Raw genomic sequence first — 16,645 nt, 5'->3', positions numbered from 1 at the left:
TACTAAACTGACTGCTTTTTTTTCTTTTACCTACACTGAAAATCCCATCCTGTGTAATTACCTGTGTTTGTTGAGAAAAACTGCAGTGGAAAAAAGGCTTGTTAGTTTATGGGATAAGAGGGGATAAAATAGGTTTCTCAATCCCTGTTCCTTTTGTATGCACTAGAATGCTCTTGGCAGAAAGATAGCTGGATTTCTAGGGCAGTGGGGAACCACAGTGGTTTCTATTGCAGTAATTGGGCAGATGCTACAGAAGATGATGCAATACAACCTACATGTTACCTCTATGTAGCTGGGCTTTTGGTAATTGCTGTAGGACCATTTATTAGGTAAATAATTAGTTTTTCCAGAGAAGAAGTAGGATACAATATATATAATTGGAGAGATTTATGAGAGCTAGAAGGTAACAAATGTGTATATTGGTGGCTGTTTACAACACCAATTTGTGTGATTTATTTAATTCCTGAGTTTTATTTCAAAAGCTTCACACAATGCAGGATTGAGAAAATGGTGGCTGGAAGCAAAGCAACTGAGAAATGTTTTTGAAAAGTCTGCATATGATATCCATTCCTTTTGTAAAGAATATTTCCTTTATGACCTCCTCCTGCTTTGTATTTAACATTTCAAAGAACTTTGGGGGACTCTCTGTAGGCTATGTCTTCTCGAAGCCAGTAGCCAAAGATTTAAAGTATTGTCAGTGCTGGCCTGAAGCTCAAAACTGCAGGCGGTTTTAATCTCAGGGTGGGGGGTGGGTGTTTAAACGCAACCTTTTGTGTTCAGATTAGGGAGTGCAGGAGGATAGACTTAAGGGGTGTTAGTGTGAATTTTTCCCTGGCAGTTCAGTAATAGCATCAGGCTTTGGAAATACATTTTTCCAATTCTTTGTTATTTCAGTAATTACTGTGTGGTGGGTAGAAATCCATAGGGTTTGTGGTTTTTTTTAAGTACCTCAGCAATGACATGGGGATATGGGCAATAAAAAGAAGTACTTGTTTTTATAACTTTTTACTCCTTGGATGACTGTGGGCACTTAAATGCCTTTTCAGATAGTTTCAGATATCATTGTTTCAGTCCTGATGTCTGTGTTTGTTTTGTCTTGGTTCCATCAGCTGGGATAATAGTAAGATCCATCTTTAGGGAGGAAGGAAGACAAAAACAATTTGACACAAGCATCATGCTCTGGCAAATCTGAAACCTGCCAGTTGTGAAGGCAGATTGCCTGATCTACTTTACACTGTCTGAGAGATGGAAAGGTTACTAAACATCTCCCCCATTAAGAAAAAGATCAAAGGCAAGTTGCTGAGCACTTGCATGTGGAGATTTTTTACTTTGTATTATAATCTGTGAAATGTTTGTCCTGAGTATTTGTTGATTCCTGGAATAGCTGGGAGTACAAAGCATTTGGAATTTTTATGTATGGGAACATGGTGCCTCCTTGCTAAAGTTTCTGAGATGAGCACCATAACTAATAAGATTTACCACAGTTGGGTTGGGTAGGTATTGGGTACAGCTCAATAGTGATTAGTTTTAATGAAGATTAAAGAGTTTCTAACTCTTAATTTTGTATGTGATCCTTTCAAATAGAATTCTAATGCTAGGAATTTTTACTTTCATGTAAATGGTCTCTCTTAAGATGTTTGTTTCTTTTGAGAAAGATGTTTTTAGGTTTCTGGAAGTATTAAATGTCAGTGGTTCTTTGTGCCTTACAAAAGTTCATTATAATACATAAAGCATTTTGAAAGGAATCTTATCCTATGCCACTGCCATTCACATGCTTTAAAGGATGTAAGTATGGTTTTGTGGTGGAAGTGAGGAGTACACTTTTCAGAATTAGAAAGGAATTTTCTTCTTAAATTTTCTAATTTTATATTAATTTACTTTTCCTAATGTCACAATTTTATTTTGATTATCATAATGATACTCCTTTGTAATGAGGGAATTTTTTTCTTCATAACATCTACATGTTTCAGTTGTTCTTATCCTTGACTCTGATCAGAAAGTTATAGGTTGAAAAATTCACACCAGAGATTGTTCCTATATCTGGTGTGACACTTCTGTGTTGTGTTAGAAACATTTTGCTAAGGTCAGGCTTTGGGTGTTTCTCCCTTCTGCTGAGCTCCACAGAGGAGTCAAAGATCTTGCACTGACTTCCAGAAATCTGGGAGGCAACAGTGCTCTCCTGGATTTAAGCCCCTCTTTGTGTTTAAAACCAAATTAATTAATAACAAAGCAACTGACAGCCACACAGTAATACAGAAGGATATATAGAAAAGGAAAGTAGCAGAGCTCCCCGTGGTTGAGACATTTGCTTTAGCACATTGCTACTGTTATGTAGGGTGTCACTTAGTAAGACAAAAATTATTTTGTTGCACTAGTCCCCTGTGGAAGAATTTAACTTACAAAGTGGTGGGAGAAGTTTGAGACCCAGTGCTATAAGATGTTTTTTTCTTGTTCCTCTACTAGAATACAAAAATCTCTGCATTCAGGAGAAATGCTAAGAACAGCTTCTACAGAGAGGCAAGTGCAAGTGGTGCCTGCATAAACCTTCATCTGAACAGGGCAATGGGAAATTGTCTCTGGTTGCACACAGGTGGGTAATATCAGAGCTTCAAAAGCCAAGTGGAGGATGGCAACAAGCTGTGGTAACCAGGGCCAGTCAGGGTAGGTGTCCCAGGAGTGGAATTTGCCTTCTGATGGGTGCTGCTGTGGAATCAGAAGAGAAGGGACAAGCTCCAGGGTCCCATTGAAAACCAATGACTAAAGAGTACCACCTTCACAGGAACAAACTGACTCTGCAGCACTACAGTCTAGTCCAGAGAACAAGCAGACTGATGATTTTGCCTTGATTTTCCAGAAGTCTTTGAGTCAGGCGTGTGTAGAGTCATCTAATTTCTGTCTGTGCTTATGATTCCTATCTAGAGTTTTTCATGCCCAAATGTATATGTCAACAAGACAGCTTCTGAATCTGAGACTATAATAAAATATCCAAGAAGTGATAGAATTACTTCTCTGTGAGGTGAGAAATTGGTGTTTTTTTCACTGTGAGGTTTCTCTCTTCCTTGCATTTTTTTCAAACTTATGGGTAGAAACCATACTTTTTCAGTACTAAACCACTATTTTGAAAGCCTATTTAATTTAGGCAGAGCTTCACGCACATATGGAAGTAACTGAATGACAAGAAGTTGTTTACAAAGGGTGGAGTAGCCTATTTTCAGGCCTCCCAATTTTTCTAAGGTTTTAAAGATCTCTGCCTCTTGTATGTACTATATATATGCAACTATAAAATACACTCACTATACTGCACAGCTGTATAAGCAAGAATTTTGAGAGGGCCCTCAGTACTGGGTTATTCAGCAAATGTTCTGTGGTGTTATAGCAGCTGCTGGGATTTAGTTTCCTTGGCATGCTGCTTTTAGGACTGCCCATCAAATCTGTTCATTGTCCTCTTTGCAGGACAATGCAAGCCATGCAAGATGCAAAATATTGTCCACTTCTTATTGCCAAGGGCTTTCTTTTCTTAATGGATTTTTTTTTTAAAAGTACCTACCTGACACACAGAATCTCCTTGTTTGTGTTGATGTAGCACTAGAAGTTTCACAAGAGGCCAAGGCCTGCACGTGCTTGGTGCCATCTTTGCAACATAGGCTCTGCGGAGGAATGGGAATAGATAGACACAGAGATGTGGGAATTAGTCTCTAGGAAGATAATCTGTGATGGCTTTCACTGCTGGTGGGATCTACCCTGGCTGTTCACTTCTTGCTCTCCATTGTTGCAACTCCCAAAGCAGAAGGTTAGGCTGTTATTCTAACTTACAGTACAGCTGGCCCCCATATATCAGTACGTTACTTAAATACCAGGGTACTAATGATATGTGACACCAGTGGAAAACAAGAAAGTTGAGACCAACATTTTTGCCATATCTTTTGCTACTACATCCTTTGGAAGAACAGCCAGTGAATGAATTGAGTTGTGATTTGAATTGCTGTAAGCCCACCTCTCCAAGTTTTAGAATTCTGTTATATGTGAGAGGAAATTTTTGTGGGATTCATGGCTTGTCTCCCTCTCTTGTTAGTTTCGTACACTGAGGAGTTACAAGCTGAGCTTCCACCCTTTTTAACTAACTAGTTTTGAGTCAGTGATAATAGGAGAGGAAAAGCATGCATCAAAACAAAAGCTGTATCCTACAAGTGTTTCTGCTTGTACACTGGTTTTTAAGGGAGATTTGAGTATCCAGATTGAAAAACCTGCATCAGTTTTCTTCTGTGCCAAGGAAGCACAAATGCAATCAGAAGGTCTGGCATGAAAAAAAAGAACCAAAACAGGGGAGCCTTTCTTCTCATAACACAGACAGGTTTTTCTTAAAAGTCATGCAAGTTAAAATAAATACCACAGCACATAAGGCAGCACACAGAAAAATGAATTGGTGAACTACAGCACGTGTGCAGCAGCAGCGCTGCATTCCTGTCATCACACATTCCCAAAGCATAACACTGAGAGAAATATGATCTGAAACTAGTTTAAGAGGTGCTGTAAGTAAGCCAGGATTACTACCATGGTATAACACAACCTGATAGCAAGACTGAAGACTTGCTTGTGATAAGCTCTGAAACATTTTTCTTTTTTTATATTTGGAAATTTTTTCACTTACACCTTTGCCCTTGGGATTTTTTCTTTCCCGTTTTGGTGGTTTCTCAAATGCTCTCTTCAAGAAGAGAGTTGTCTGGGCAAGCCCAACTTTTCCCTTGCCAATAAATCCATCAAGAAAGGCTGCCTCATTTTGTGACCTGCACCACAAGCATAGATTACAAGTACTTGGCTTCTCTTGCATATTTGAGTAACAACAAGGACTAGTGAGAGGTGACAAATTAATAGTGTTAGTGTCAGAAGTCTAAGGACTGATGTGAAAGGGTGTGAGTGAGTTTTCTGATTTGTTCTTGCAAGTATATCTGATTACAAATATCTGGAAGGGTAAAGTAGTGCTTCCTACAGACTATGACAGTTACAGTGTACTGCCAGACAGCCTTAACCCGTAAGGGATTGCTTAAAAGCATGTTTTTTAGAGTCTGAGTTCTGCACCTTTGTTAATACAGAGATACAAGAATCCACACATGAAAATGGTGAGTTTATGAAGTGGACAACTTTCTCTTTCACGGATTTATTAATATTAGAAATGCTGGCAATGTATTTTCTCAGAAAGACTATTGTGCAGAGCTGTAAATCTAATAAACCCATAGATTATCAAGGCCTGTGATAGTATATATGAGCTTGGGGTTTTCCACAAGTTCATAATTACATTTTTCAGACCTCACACTCCGTTTTTCCTCCTCCTCCACTGCTTTACAACTGCTTGTACTACAGGCTTTTTTCCCCACTTTATTTTTTGTTTATTCCTTTCTGCTCTCCCTCTCTTACTTTCAAAGACCCTGCAATTCCTTCCCAGAATCTCACAGCATGCTATCTCTCCCTTTTAAAATGTTACAGAATGTGAAGATTTTGTTTTCATAGGCCACAGAACGACCCTCTGCCCCCTGTTTTACCTGGTTGCCTGTGACTGTGGCCTTCCTTAGTGCAAAGTCTCCCGTGTGTCCCAGTGTTATTTGTAGTGTTTGTTTCTGAAGCTGGCGACAGGGAAAGGACCCCTATCATAGACCTGCAGAGTGTGATGCCACAAAACTCTGTGTGGCACTTGGCATCTTGTGAGTGTTAGCTCCCCCGGTGGTGTTGGGTGCTTGTCAGGCACCAGCTCAGCAGACAGTAATAAAGTGAAGCCCTTCTAATTTCCTCCACGAGGCAGCCAGTTCAAGCTGTGTGCAACAGGCAAGGTAGTGACAGGGTAAGGGAGAACCCAGGCTCTGAATGCATAGTTTGAGAGAAAATGATTTTAGAGGTGTAGCTTGTCTCAGTGAAGAGGGGGATTGCTTTCCTCCTTGCATGCCCTATTATTTTGCCATTTTTATTTTTGTATTTGGCTTATGTGCTTATTTAATTTGAAAAACCTCATGCAGCCAGTCCCCAGGCCAAAGAAATAGCTAAGGCAGTAACACCAGCCCACCCTCTTACTGAAGCCTGCTTCTGTCCCTATGGAAACTTGTTTGTAATAGGGAGGAAAAAAAAAGTACTCCCAGCTGAAACTTGAAATACCCCATTACATGAGAGCAATTACCATATATGCACAAGCATGCATACACATACACATGCAGAGAAATATATGTACAGCTCACCATGTTGTACTCTTCTACATAATTATTTTTCAGATAAGGAAAAATAAACCTGTGAAATGGGAGCTGAGATCCCAAAGTTTTAACAGTGCATTTGCCAATGATTTCCTACAGTCTTCTGGGCCAGTTATGTCCTTTTCTTTTATACATTTTCCATGTACAAAATGGGAACAGACCTGCTTAGCAACTAATAAGTGTTTATGAAGATAAATGCAATAGCTATTCTCAGAAATATTTGTTTTCTCACTTTTTAAAAGATAAAAACAGGTTTTCAGAAGCAAAGATTTTGAATTGTTTCTCCAAGACTTCAGGTTCCTTATGAACTTGGACTGAAGGAGGGTTGTGATTGAAAACTTAAACATACAAGAATCCTTTATAATGTCTGATATGGACCCAAGCTTGTTTTTTGAAATTCAAGTTAAATCTATACCTTTGAAATGGCTACTATTATATTGCCAATTCCTGAAGAGGAATTGTCAGGTTATGAGGGAGGCAGGATGCCTATTTTTTGTTTAGTTCAGACCTTTTCCCCAAGATCTCTATGGTCTATTTATCCAAGCATCACCTCTCCCTCTAGTAATCTAAGAGAGAGATGGTTCCTCTTGGACTTTAAATACCAAATTATAAAAAGGAATGCTTTATTTGATTCTCAATAAAAAGCTCCTGAGTTTAATCTTGCTCTTATTAAACAAAAAATCTCCCTACAAACAAACAAAAAAACCAAAACTGAAAACAAAACCTCCTCCAAACAATTAGGGATGAAATAAAAAAAAAAGCACAAGCAAAAAGCTTTGACACCATCTCCATTTTTTTCATCGCTAGGAAGTGTTCAGATTCCCATTAGTGTAACTCCTGCCCAAAGAATAATTTTTCCTTACTTCTAGCAAGCTCTATCAGATGATTTCCGTAGCTGAAAATTCTTCTTTCCTTACTCTGATCTGACATAGCCATATGAACCCAGAAGTTTATTTTCCTTTATTACAAAAAAAAAGTAAACTTAAATGTCTCAGAATAAAATGTTGTGGATTTGTTTGTTCATTTTGTTTCGGTTTTTTTAAAGCTCTCATATTTTAGCTTTCAGATTACATGAAGAAAATAGTTTTATTTCAGTTTGGCCACTGAAGCAAAAAAATCAATTACACTCACAGTTCTAGCTCTTATTCCAAAGAAAACAGCCAAAACTTAAACTTGGTCTTTAATTATATATTTGATTCATCCCAGTAACAACACTTGACTTCAAACAATTCAAGAGCAGGAGAAAACTTGCTCTGAATTCCTCTCTTCAAAGGGGAGTACTCTTTCAGATACCATGTCAGAAGACTTTGAGCTGAAACCAAACAAGATAACCGTGAGAAGACTTAATACAAGGAATTTTAGTTGACCACAGGAACAACGTCTCAATACTGAGAGAAGGCCTCCAAAATTGTTTTTAAACAAATCTCCCCACATTTGGGAAGGGAAGGGAAAATAGATGGTCAAACCACTACAGTTGCTTATTTTCTCTCATTCCCTCCTCTTTTCATAGTTCTAGGAGCAAATCATTATTCATTTGAAATTGCCGCACAATGAAAATGCATCATTATCTGTACCCAAAACTATGAACCAGTCTAATTCCTACAACTGATAAGTAGAAGATACCATGTGTTAATTGTATGTACTGTATTACTCTTGTGACAATTCATGGAAGTGTACAAATTAAGTCAATTAAAGCTACTTGAAAGACTTCTGTGTGCTGTCACCAGTTCATTAGTGCACAGCAAATTGCTTGAAAAGAACTGGGACGTGTGCTTTATCTGACAGTTGCAGAGCCATCTCATCTTTTTTTATTTGATACTTGCTAGAATATTTTAGCTGGGAATAATTATACAGAAAGCCAGTGTAAAGATCACGGTGGCCTTGTTTGTCGTCGTGAGTGCTTGTGTGTGTGTGTCCTGCTTTGTTCTGTCTTTCTACTTCTTGACCTCATTTTTCCTCCTCATTGCTGTTTCATATTTGTCTCTTCCCTCATGTCCTCTTTTAATGGAACAGATTGATATCTAGGGCTGTGTCTAGACTGGGAGAAAAGTTGAGTTTAGTTCAGCAATAAGTTGAAGTTAGCTGGCCAGCTATATTCAACCACTGCTTGACCGCTGGAAAGGCAAACCCATCATTCATTCAACTTCCAGATAGTGCAATGAGAATTTATGCTCCTAGATAGAATTTAATTTGCTTCTACATCTGGTAAAATAGGTATGTTTTTTTAGGTTTGACTTAGCTAGGTAGTACTAACCAATCTACCCCAACCTCAGCCTTCAAGGAGAAAAACGGAACGATTCTAAAAGTTCTCCTTATGGTTTTTCTGGTCTGAGGGTAAAAACATGCTCTATTATAAGCTTTGCGTAGGTTGATGAGTAAATTGCTAGATGAGTAAGTTGCATGATGGAAAATCTTATGTTTTTATTAGAGGAGCTCTAGGCCGTCTTTTTTCTCATCTTAACTTTTTCCTGTTGCTACCAGTATACAAAGCATCAGTGGAAACATGTCTTTCCTGATAGCTTTTCACAGTTGGAAAAAGATGAGGTTGAATGAGAACCCCATAGCATTTAACTTTCAACTTTCTTGCTGAGTTTCATTAATGTATATTCTACTCATGTGAAAGGGACTGCCATATACGAACCCCTGAATAACTCAAAGGTGTGTGTGCTGTCCACAGTAGCACAGCCAGATGGGCTGAGATGGCTACTGAAGTGACTAACCCATAGCCATGCAGCAAGACAGCTAAGCGATAATATCGCGTGGTCCACTGGCTTAGATGTTAAATTCGTTCACTGATGGTCATCCTTTTACTGGTTCACCACTACTGAAATTTTCCAATTACAAAATTACAGTCCTCTGTTTTTCAATGCTCTTAGAAATGTGACACAAACCACTGTAAGAAAGATTAATTATAAAAATGCAAATATATAAGTAATTTCACAAAGTTGCACAAAGCAACATTTTCACATCCCTGCATTGCAGTTGTCCCCATTGGTAACGGTGGCAGCGCCTGACACAAGGCGTGCTCAGAGCTGTCTCGCAGAGGAGGAACCGAGTCCCTTTGCACAGTTCTGGTTAACTAGAGTTCATAAAATGCCCAGATGGCCGGGCCCCACTTAAGAGGGTGCTCTGGGCGTAGATGTGTGAGCCACGGTGGTGAGAGGGTGGGCAACACCCTTACCGCCAGCGAGGGGGGCAGGCCGGGTGTCCTGGATATCCTTGTGGAGTGTGGTGGGTTTTCAGTGTGGCGGTGTGACTGACTAGACCCTCCTGGCGAGAGCCGGTTCTTCAGGCGCCGATGGGGAAAGGCGGCGGAGGATGCGTGGGTGAACCCCGCAGGCTCTGCGCAGGGGTGCCCCGGGGATGCAGATCTCTCCCGGCGCCCTTCCCTCGCCTATGTCCATTCGCCCCGCGGCTGGCTTGGGGCGGGAGTGGTGCCCGAAGGGCCGATGGCCAGGGCCCGGCCCGCAAGGCCGCCCTGCCCGCAGCTCTCCCTGCCCGCTGGCCGCAGCCCGGTGCTGCGGGGTGCCCGGTGCTGCGGAGCCGGCCCCAGCGCTCCGCCGCCACCGCCAGGAAGGAAGGAAGGAAGGACGAACGGACGGAAAGGAGGCGGAGCGGGAGCGGGCGAGAGGGGGCCGGGTCCCTGCTGTGCGCGGGGCTTTGTACGCGGGCGCCTGCAAGCCGGTGCCGCGCGGGGGAGCGCGGAGCCCGGCGGGACTAGCACGGGTCCGGCGGGACTAGCATGAGCCCGGGCAGCGGCGCGGCGCCCGGCGCTCCGGCAGCGGCTGCTCTTGGCGCGGCGCGGCAGAGGGCGGGCGGCGGGCGGGCCGGGCAGGCGGGCGGAGCGGCCGGCGACCGCCCCGGTGGCCTCGCCCCCCACGCCGGCCGCCCCTAGCGCGGAGCCGGCGGCGATCCAGCCCCGGGGACAGGCGGGCGGGAGTCGGCGCCGACCATGGCGAGGCGCGGCGCTGCCAGGGGCCGCGGGCCGCTGCCGGCCGCCCGGGCGCCGCGGGCCTGAGGAGGAAGGGGGCGGCAGTGGCGGTGGGGAGGGTGGGGGGTCGCGGCTGCATCCGCTCGTCCCGCGGCCGAGAGAGGCGTCTGTGGGCCCTCCCTCCTCTCTCTTCTCCTTTCCCTCCTCCTCCCGCCGCTCCTCCCGCCGCGCCGGGAGCTGCCGCCTCCTCAGCGCCGGGCGCGCCGCGGTCGGAGTCGCAGCCGGCGGCCGCGGGATTTTCCTCGTTTGTTTGGGCCTTTTGTGTCGGGGCTCACAGTTGGCTAAGCACGGCCGGGCTGAATTGGGCCATTGTTCGGGACCCCCGAGCTCCCACGCTGCACATCTCTCGTCCCCAGCCCCCTCCCCCCATTCCTTTTTTTGCCTGAGAAGCCACATAACGTGCCTTTCCTCCACGCAAATCTGGGAGCTATAAGCCGGACCGGTTGCAAATGAAGTGTAATGCATTGTGGGACGTGTGTAAAATTGGATCATTCGAGGGGGAAAAAAAAAAAAAAGGAAGGGACCTGCGGCTGGCGTCCTAGAAGAGGGAGCGGCGAGATGCGCGCAGGTTGCGCCTCGGCGGTGCCCGCGCTAGGCTGATGCCCGGCAGCGCGCACCCCTGACCCATGCTGCGGCGGGAGGAGTAGGCTCGGGCATCCTCAGGATGAAGAAGACGCGGAGTACGACCTTGCGGCGGGCCTGGCCTAGCTCCGACTTCTCCGACCGGGCCTCAGACCGCATGAGGTCCCGCAGCGAGAAGGACTACCGACTGCACAAGCACTTCCCCCCAGCTTTTATTTCCCAGGCATCACGGGGCTACATGACATCAGGTTTGTAACATAATTTGTGTATGCGAGAGAGCTTTATTGCGAGGCTGCTTCGGGACGTGTGTGTCTGGCCGGGAAGGCTGTGTTGGTGGGTATGGAGGGGAGCCTGCGATCGGGAGGCTGAGTTGTTATGAATAATGCAAAAAAAAAAAAAAAAAAAAAAAAAAAAAATAGCATACATCCACCATTTTGTACCTCTGCAAGATTCACAGCGGGGTCCTCGCAATATGGTGTTTAAAATCTATTAGTCGAGTGAAATAAATGTATGAGAGGAAAGGTTCCATCTCTCTGTTGTGGAAGAGCAGACAAAAATGACTGGATGTGCAGAGCATGGAGCCCTTTGCGCCTTTTGTGCGTAAAAGCATGTGCTGGATATTTACTGCTCCCCCACAGATTATTCTTTAAATGCAGTTAACTCTAGTTAACTCATCAGGCTTTCGTGTTTTTCCATTTTGGAAAGGAAAAGGGTTACTTTTGGTTGCAAACACACTTGCCTTGTTGCAGGCTCCCTGGCTTTCAGCTGCATGTTTCTGCAATGGCAAGGCATGTATCGGTGAAAATGACTGTAAACACATTTGCATTTGTTTTTTGAGATGTAGAAGGAGACCAGACCTGTGTATGTGGTGGAACACACACGTGCATGTATATTCATTTGTCGGTGGCTTTCAAGGAAGGCCGTGGGGAAATAATGGACACTGCACCAACATGTTTGTGCATGGGAAAGAGAAAGCGCAAACAAAACAAAAAACAGCGCAGGGAAAGGCAGGCATCAGGGAGAGGGTTGGCCTCCGATGGAGTGCTGGTGAGATTTTGGAAAGCCTCGGTACTATTAGTAGAATCTGCTCCATCCAGAAATGCATCTTAATGGCTTTGGAATTGAGGCATTTCAAAAACACCCAAAAGAAGACTTGGGAAAATGCTGTTGGGGAGGGGACTGAGGGCAGAAAATCCTGGAAACCTCCTTTGTTGTTCTGCTGCCTGTTTATTGTGATGATAGGACATAACGTTTCATTATTATGACGGCAAATTCCAATTTATCACAAAGGCACGTTTCTTCCTCTGAGGCACGATTTAGGTTGAGTAGGCAGATTCCTTTAAAGGAGAAAATGAAGGTATTTATAATGCATTATTGAAAACGTCTCCAGCCCTGTATGCTGTCCCCTTCCGCCCCATTTCTGCTGTAAAGGTTGAGCCAAAGATTGTGGTTTTTAGTTACATGCTCGTTTTCCTTTCTCTGGCCCTAATAAACATATCTCTTTAGTCAGGATTGGTTTCTCATGTTTTAAAAATGTCTCGTGACTGTTCTTTCTTTAATGCCCAAGTGCAAGAGAAATAATATGCATTTTCTTGAAAAATCTGCCTGTGTAAGAATATTGTGCCGTTTTGGCAATTGGTGCTTTGGTTCCTGGGAAGTCACATAGTGAGTGGAAATGACAAGGATAATTTATGCTTGAACAGCTGAAGAAGAGGAGAATGGTTGTGGTGGTGGAGTGATTGATTTGTTCTGTTGGTACTGCAGGACCAGAAAGTGTCTGGAAAGGTGAATCTGACAATATTGAAAAGATTTTTGTTGTTCTGGGTGGATGTCCTGATAGTCCCACTGTAAGATACCCTGTGTCAGTTGTGTTGAAGTCAGTACTTTTTAGGCCTTTCTTTCAGTGTGAAAGCCCATATTTAAAAGAGAAGGAGCTCACGTGAGCATTTTGTGCCAAATGGTGTGATTCTTGCTTGTTTTTAATTCTTCAGGAAAGTGGTCTGGCTCTGTAAAAGCTTTATCTTGGCAAGATTGGTACAATCCAACCAGACAGTCAAACACCAGCAATCTGCAGAATCAGATGTGTCACCCTGCATTTGTTGGCAGATACCTATGTCCTTGAGGGGTAGGAGGGGGCACAGAATTTTAATCTGCTATAGATGTTTTAAAGTAATCTCTAGACCAAGAACACTTGTTTATGATATAGAGTGCATTGATTTTTAATTGCAGCCACTGAAGATGAAGGACAAATATAATGTTAAGTTTTACAATTGCTAAAGTTGTTGGAGGAAGAACGCATTGAAAAATTAAAATCAGCAAATATTTGTTGGTTTTGTTGAGGTTTTTTTTGTTGTTGTTGTTTTTTTAACTACAACTACAACAACTTAATAGGCTTTTATCTGGAAATGTAATTGTTCTCTCATAATGGATAGTTGCCACATTCATTTATTTTTAAAGGATCCTTGTCCACTGCCTTTCCAAATATTAGTTTTGGGAGGAATAGCTACTGTGTCTAAACACTTCTCACTATTTGAAGGAAACTCTCTTCCTTGCAGGAAATCTGTAGGAAGTCCACTGGGATAAAAATTGTGGGGATCAGGAATACAAATACTTTCTTTGTCACCCAGAATGTTGTAGGGGAGAAAGTGTCCTGAAACACATGGGCTTTTCAAAGGGCTGCATTCTGTTTATCCAACCATTTAACCTCATCACCATTAGCATTGTTGTGGTTATCTTTTAATTAAATGCCTCATTGTTTGGGATGGGGGTGGAGGGTGGGAAAGAAACCTTGGGGTTTTGCCTCAGTTACTATGCTTGGGGAAATACTGAAATGTATACAACCAACCAACCTTCAGTAAGATGCTAAAAAGCTTGAAATGTTAATATTCAAGTATGCCTGAATTGAGCATGGAGAAGCTATATATATTTCTTTCAGCACAGAGAAATACTGAGTAATGGTGCTGCAGTCAGTGCCATGGTGTTCTGTATGAGGAAAATACAGTCTCTAAGCAGAACCATGTTTTTAATGGAAGTGCAAACCTCATGCTACAGTGGTGAAGCACATCTGATTTTAAGCAGCCTTTTCAGTAAAACTGAGTAAGGAGCAGTTTGATATTTGCTTGATTTGAAGCGGCATTGGTGGCTGGCCAGTCACATTTTCAATACTCAGGGAACAAACTGCCCATAATTATAGAAAATTGATGCAGATGCAATTCATATGAAATCTAAAGATTGTTTGACAGATGAATGGAGATGGAAGTAAGGAGGGGAAAAAAGCAGACAATTTAGAAAATCACACGTTTTTGCTTCTGAATAATCTCTTGATACGTGCTATTAAATAGGCTGTACTCCAGGGTTTCTTTCGGCCTCCTAGCAACCGCTAGGTTCAAAGGCCATGCAAGGAGTTCATTGTTCATGCAGAATATTAATTTCCCAGTGGAGGACTGTCTTGGAGAAAAAACACTGAAAAAGAAAATTACAACAATGTAAAGCTTTGACCTTGCGTGAGAAGAGACGCTGAAAGTTTGAATCCAATACAATTCATGTACATGTATACAGTATGTGTTACTGAAAAAGGGGAAATATACTTGAAGTTTTTGATACATTGCTGCTTAATTCAAGGGAAAATAAAGAAATTGTATGCAACTGCCAAGCAGGATAAAACTTAATGCAACTTAGGAAGTCTCCAAACAGTTAAGTGAAATAATATATATAGCTTTTCAAATATTGGAAGCTTCTTGCCTTTTTACCTTTTTTCCCTTCTAAATACAAAAGCAAATCTTGGATTTTGTTTTAGCAGAGAGAGGAGCTGCACCCTGTGATTGACCCAGCCATTAAATATTACCAGAACTGAATAATGCTCTTGAAAGAAATAACTTTTCCTGCAACCTTCTTCAGTTACTTTAATTAACAATTTTGGTGTTGGAGCTAACGTGTCAGTTTGAGATGGAGGTGGTGTAGGGTAACAGTCTAACATACACAGCATGAAGGAATGTCTGAAGAGCTTTCTGCAATGGTAAAAACTAATTCCAGAGCATGGTCATTTGGAGGTTACCTTCTGAAAAGTATGCAGTTACTTTACTGCTCTTTGCTTTACGGTTTCCTTGCAGAGGTTTCAGTCCTTCAAAACAGAAGAGTAAAATTCAGTCTCAGTGTTGCCTGCTGTTACTGGAGTTTGATTACCAAGTTCAAACAGAAGGGAAAGGAGAGAAGTATGTAACCCTGCTATCCGACTGATGGTATCTGTATGCAAATTAAAATTTGTAGGAGGAAAAGATAACCTCATTCTCTTTTTCAGGAATGTTTGATGAAAGGTCTAGGACAAACTCTTCAAGCTCCTTGAACAGTAAGAAGCATCTTGGGAGTCACCTGAGCAAATTTGAGAGTTCTAATTATTTTTATTATTTTTTAATCTTGAACCTCTAGCTCTAAAGATTAATATTTGGAGATAATTACACGTAAATTGAAGAACTCAGTTTAATGTAATTGAGAAGTGCTGGATACACACAAAGCTCATTCGGTTCTCCTGTCCCTTAATTCAGTTATCTGAAGGAATATATTGTAGCTTGAAAGCAGCTGTATTGTAATTAATATTTAATGGAACAATCAGTATTGCATCACTTTTTTTTTTTTTAATTATGGTATTAAGAAACACCTTCCCATTCATCTTCTTAACAGTAATGTGATCTCTTTGCCTCCCTGAATTCTGAGTAGTTTTGTGTTGTCTTGGGCTAGACCCGTTACTGGGACAATAAAACTGAGAGTGTGTGTGTGTCAATGGCTAGTAGGACCAGCGTTACCTCCTGGATCCTGCTCTGTCTTCTTTGCTTCAGGCTATAGTGAACTGGTGAACCCCGAGTGGGTCACTCTGTTCAGTTACTTCTGGGGCTGTGCTTGCTTTATTGCTTGGGAAATTGCTACTGGACTCACTGTGTCTTTCCAGTCCCTTTTGGTCCCTGTGGCATCCACTTACCTGGACAGACGATTAGGAACTTTCACTGCATCCTGATATGGGGGAAGGATCTAAATGTGCTCTGTCTTCAGACCACAAACTTGCTTCAAGTTCATGGACCAGTCATTTTTGCACAGTTTCTACTTCATTTTGTTTTCTCCCTGTTTTCTTGCCTAAAAGAATACAAAAGACAAGTTTTTCTCTCCTTCTGTGGAGCCCTGTTTTTCATTCCTGCATGTGTATGTGCACCGTTAACTCATATGCAGTGCTGTGCTTGTGCTTGTGTGTTATGTCACATGTATGCCTGGTCCCTGCCCACCAGATACCAAGACATTTTCTGCATACCCATGAGTTCACTTGTAGACCAATCTGTGGGCAGTGTCCTGAGCACTGATTGTGCATTCAGCTGACCAAACTGCAGTTGAGTAGCTGAGTACCAGCTCTCCCTGGCTGTTGTGACCTATGAGCATGGGGATCCAGAGTGTCTCTTTTCTGTATGGCATTAGAAGTAAAATCAAAGAGGAATGAATACAAGAAAGAAAGAAGACTCTGTGTGTGCCTATCTTACCTAGACCTGTTCATGTGTCTATCTCCGTTCAAAGCACTCATCTCTGCAGGGCTAAGTTTCAGGTTATTTTTCCTTCCTAGCGCCTTGTTCCTGCTTGCATTCAAAGACTCCATGTTCTCTCTGCTGGTTTGCTTGGACCTTTAGCCAGGTTGGGGTGCGCAGAGGTGCTCCAGGATCAGGTCACAGAAGGCTATCATTGACATTTGTATTGAGGTGTCTGTCAGTCTGCATCTGAATGCATTTCTAGGTGTGTTTTCTGGTAGTTCTGTGATTGAGGTAATTTTTCTATATGCACACTAGGTATAGTGATAGATTACTGA

At 42.4% G+C, this 16,645-nt stretch overlaps 1 protein-coding gene and 1 long non-coding RNA gene across 9 annotated transcripts in view; one reads left to right on the top strand and one right to left on the bottom strand.

The window, feature by feature from the left end:
• STOX2 (storkhead box 2) overlaps positions 1-16,645 on the top strand; it is a 144,375-nt gene that overhangs the window by 60,699 nt on the left and 67,031 nt on the right. The window contains exon 2 of one of the 8 annotated variants that reach the window (XM_048303041.1): positions 2,464-2,590. The exons of 5 other annotated variants lie outside the window; for them this stretch is intronic. In XM_048303041.1, coding sequence (XP_048158998.1) covers positions 2,464-2,590 — 127 coding nt within the window. Of the gene's footprint in view, positions 1-2,463; positions 2,591-10,267; positions 11,055-16,645 lie in introns of those variants that run through there. 2 more of the 8 variants (XM_048303038.1, XM_048303039.1) reach the window with 2 other exon arrangements.
• Positions 7,401-10,016, bottom strand: LOC125325740. The gene is made up of 2 exons (XR_007203526.1): positions 9,415-10,016; positions 7,401-7,545 (listed from the first exon to the last, which is right to left on the bottom strand). It is a non-coding gene; the product is annotated as an uncharacterized LOC125325740 (long non-coding RNA).

This window comes from Corvus hawaiiensis, chromosome 5 (assembly GCF_020740725.1).
Source record: "Corvus hawaiiensis isolate bCorHaw1 chromosome 5, bCorHaw1.pri.cur, whole genome shotgun sequence".
NCBI classification, from domain to species: Eukaryota; Metazoa; Chordata; class Aves; order Passeriformes; family Corvidae; genus Corvus; species Corvus hawaiiensis.
This window is presented reverse-complemented; position numbering and strand designations above follow the sequence as displayed.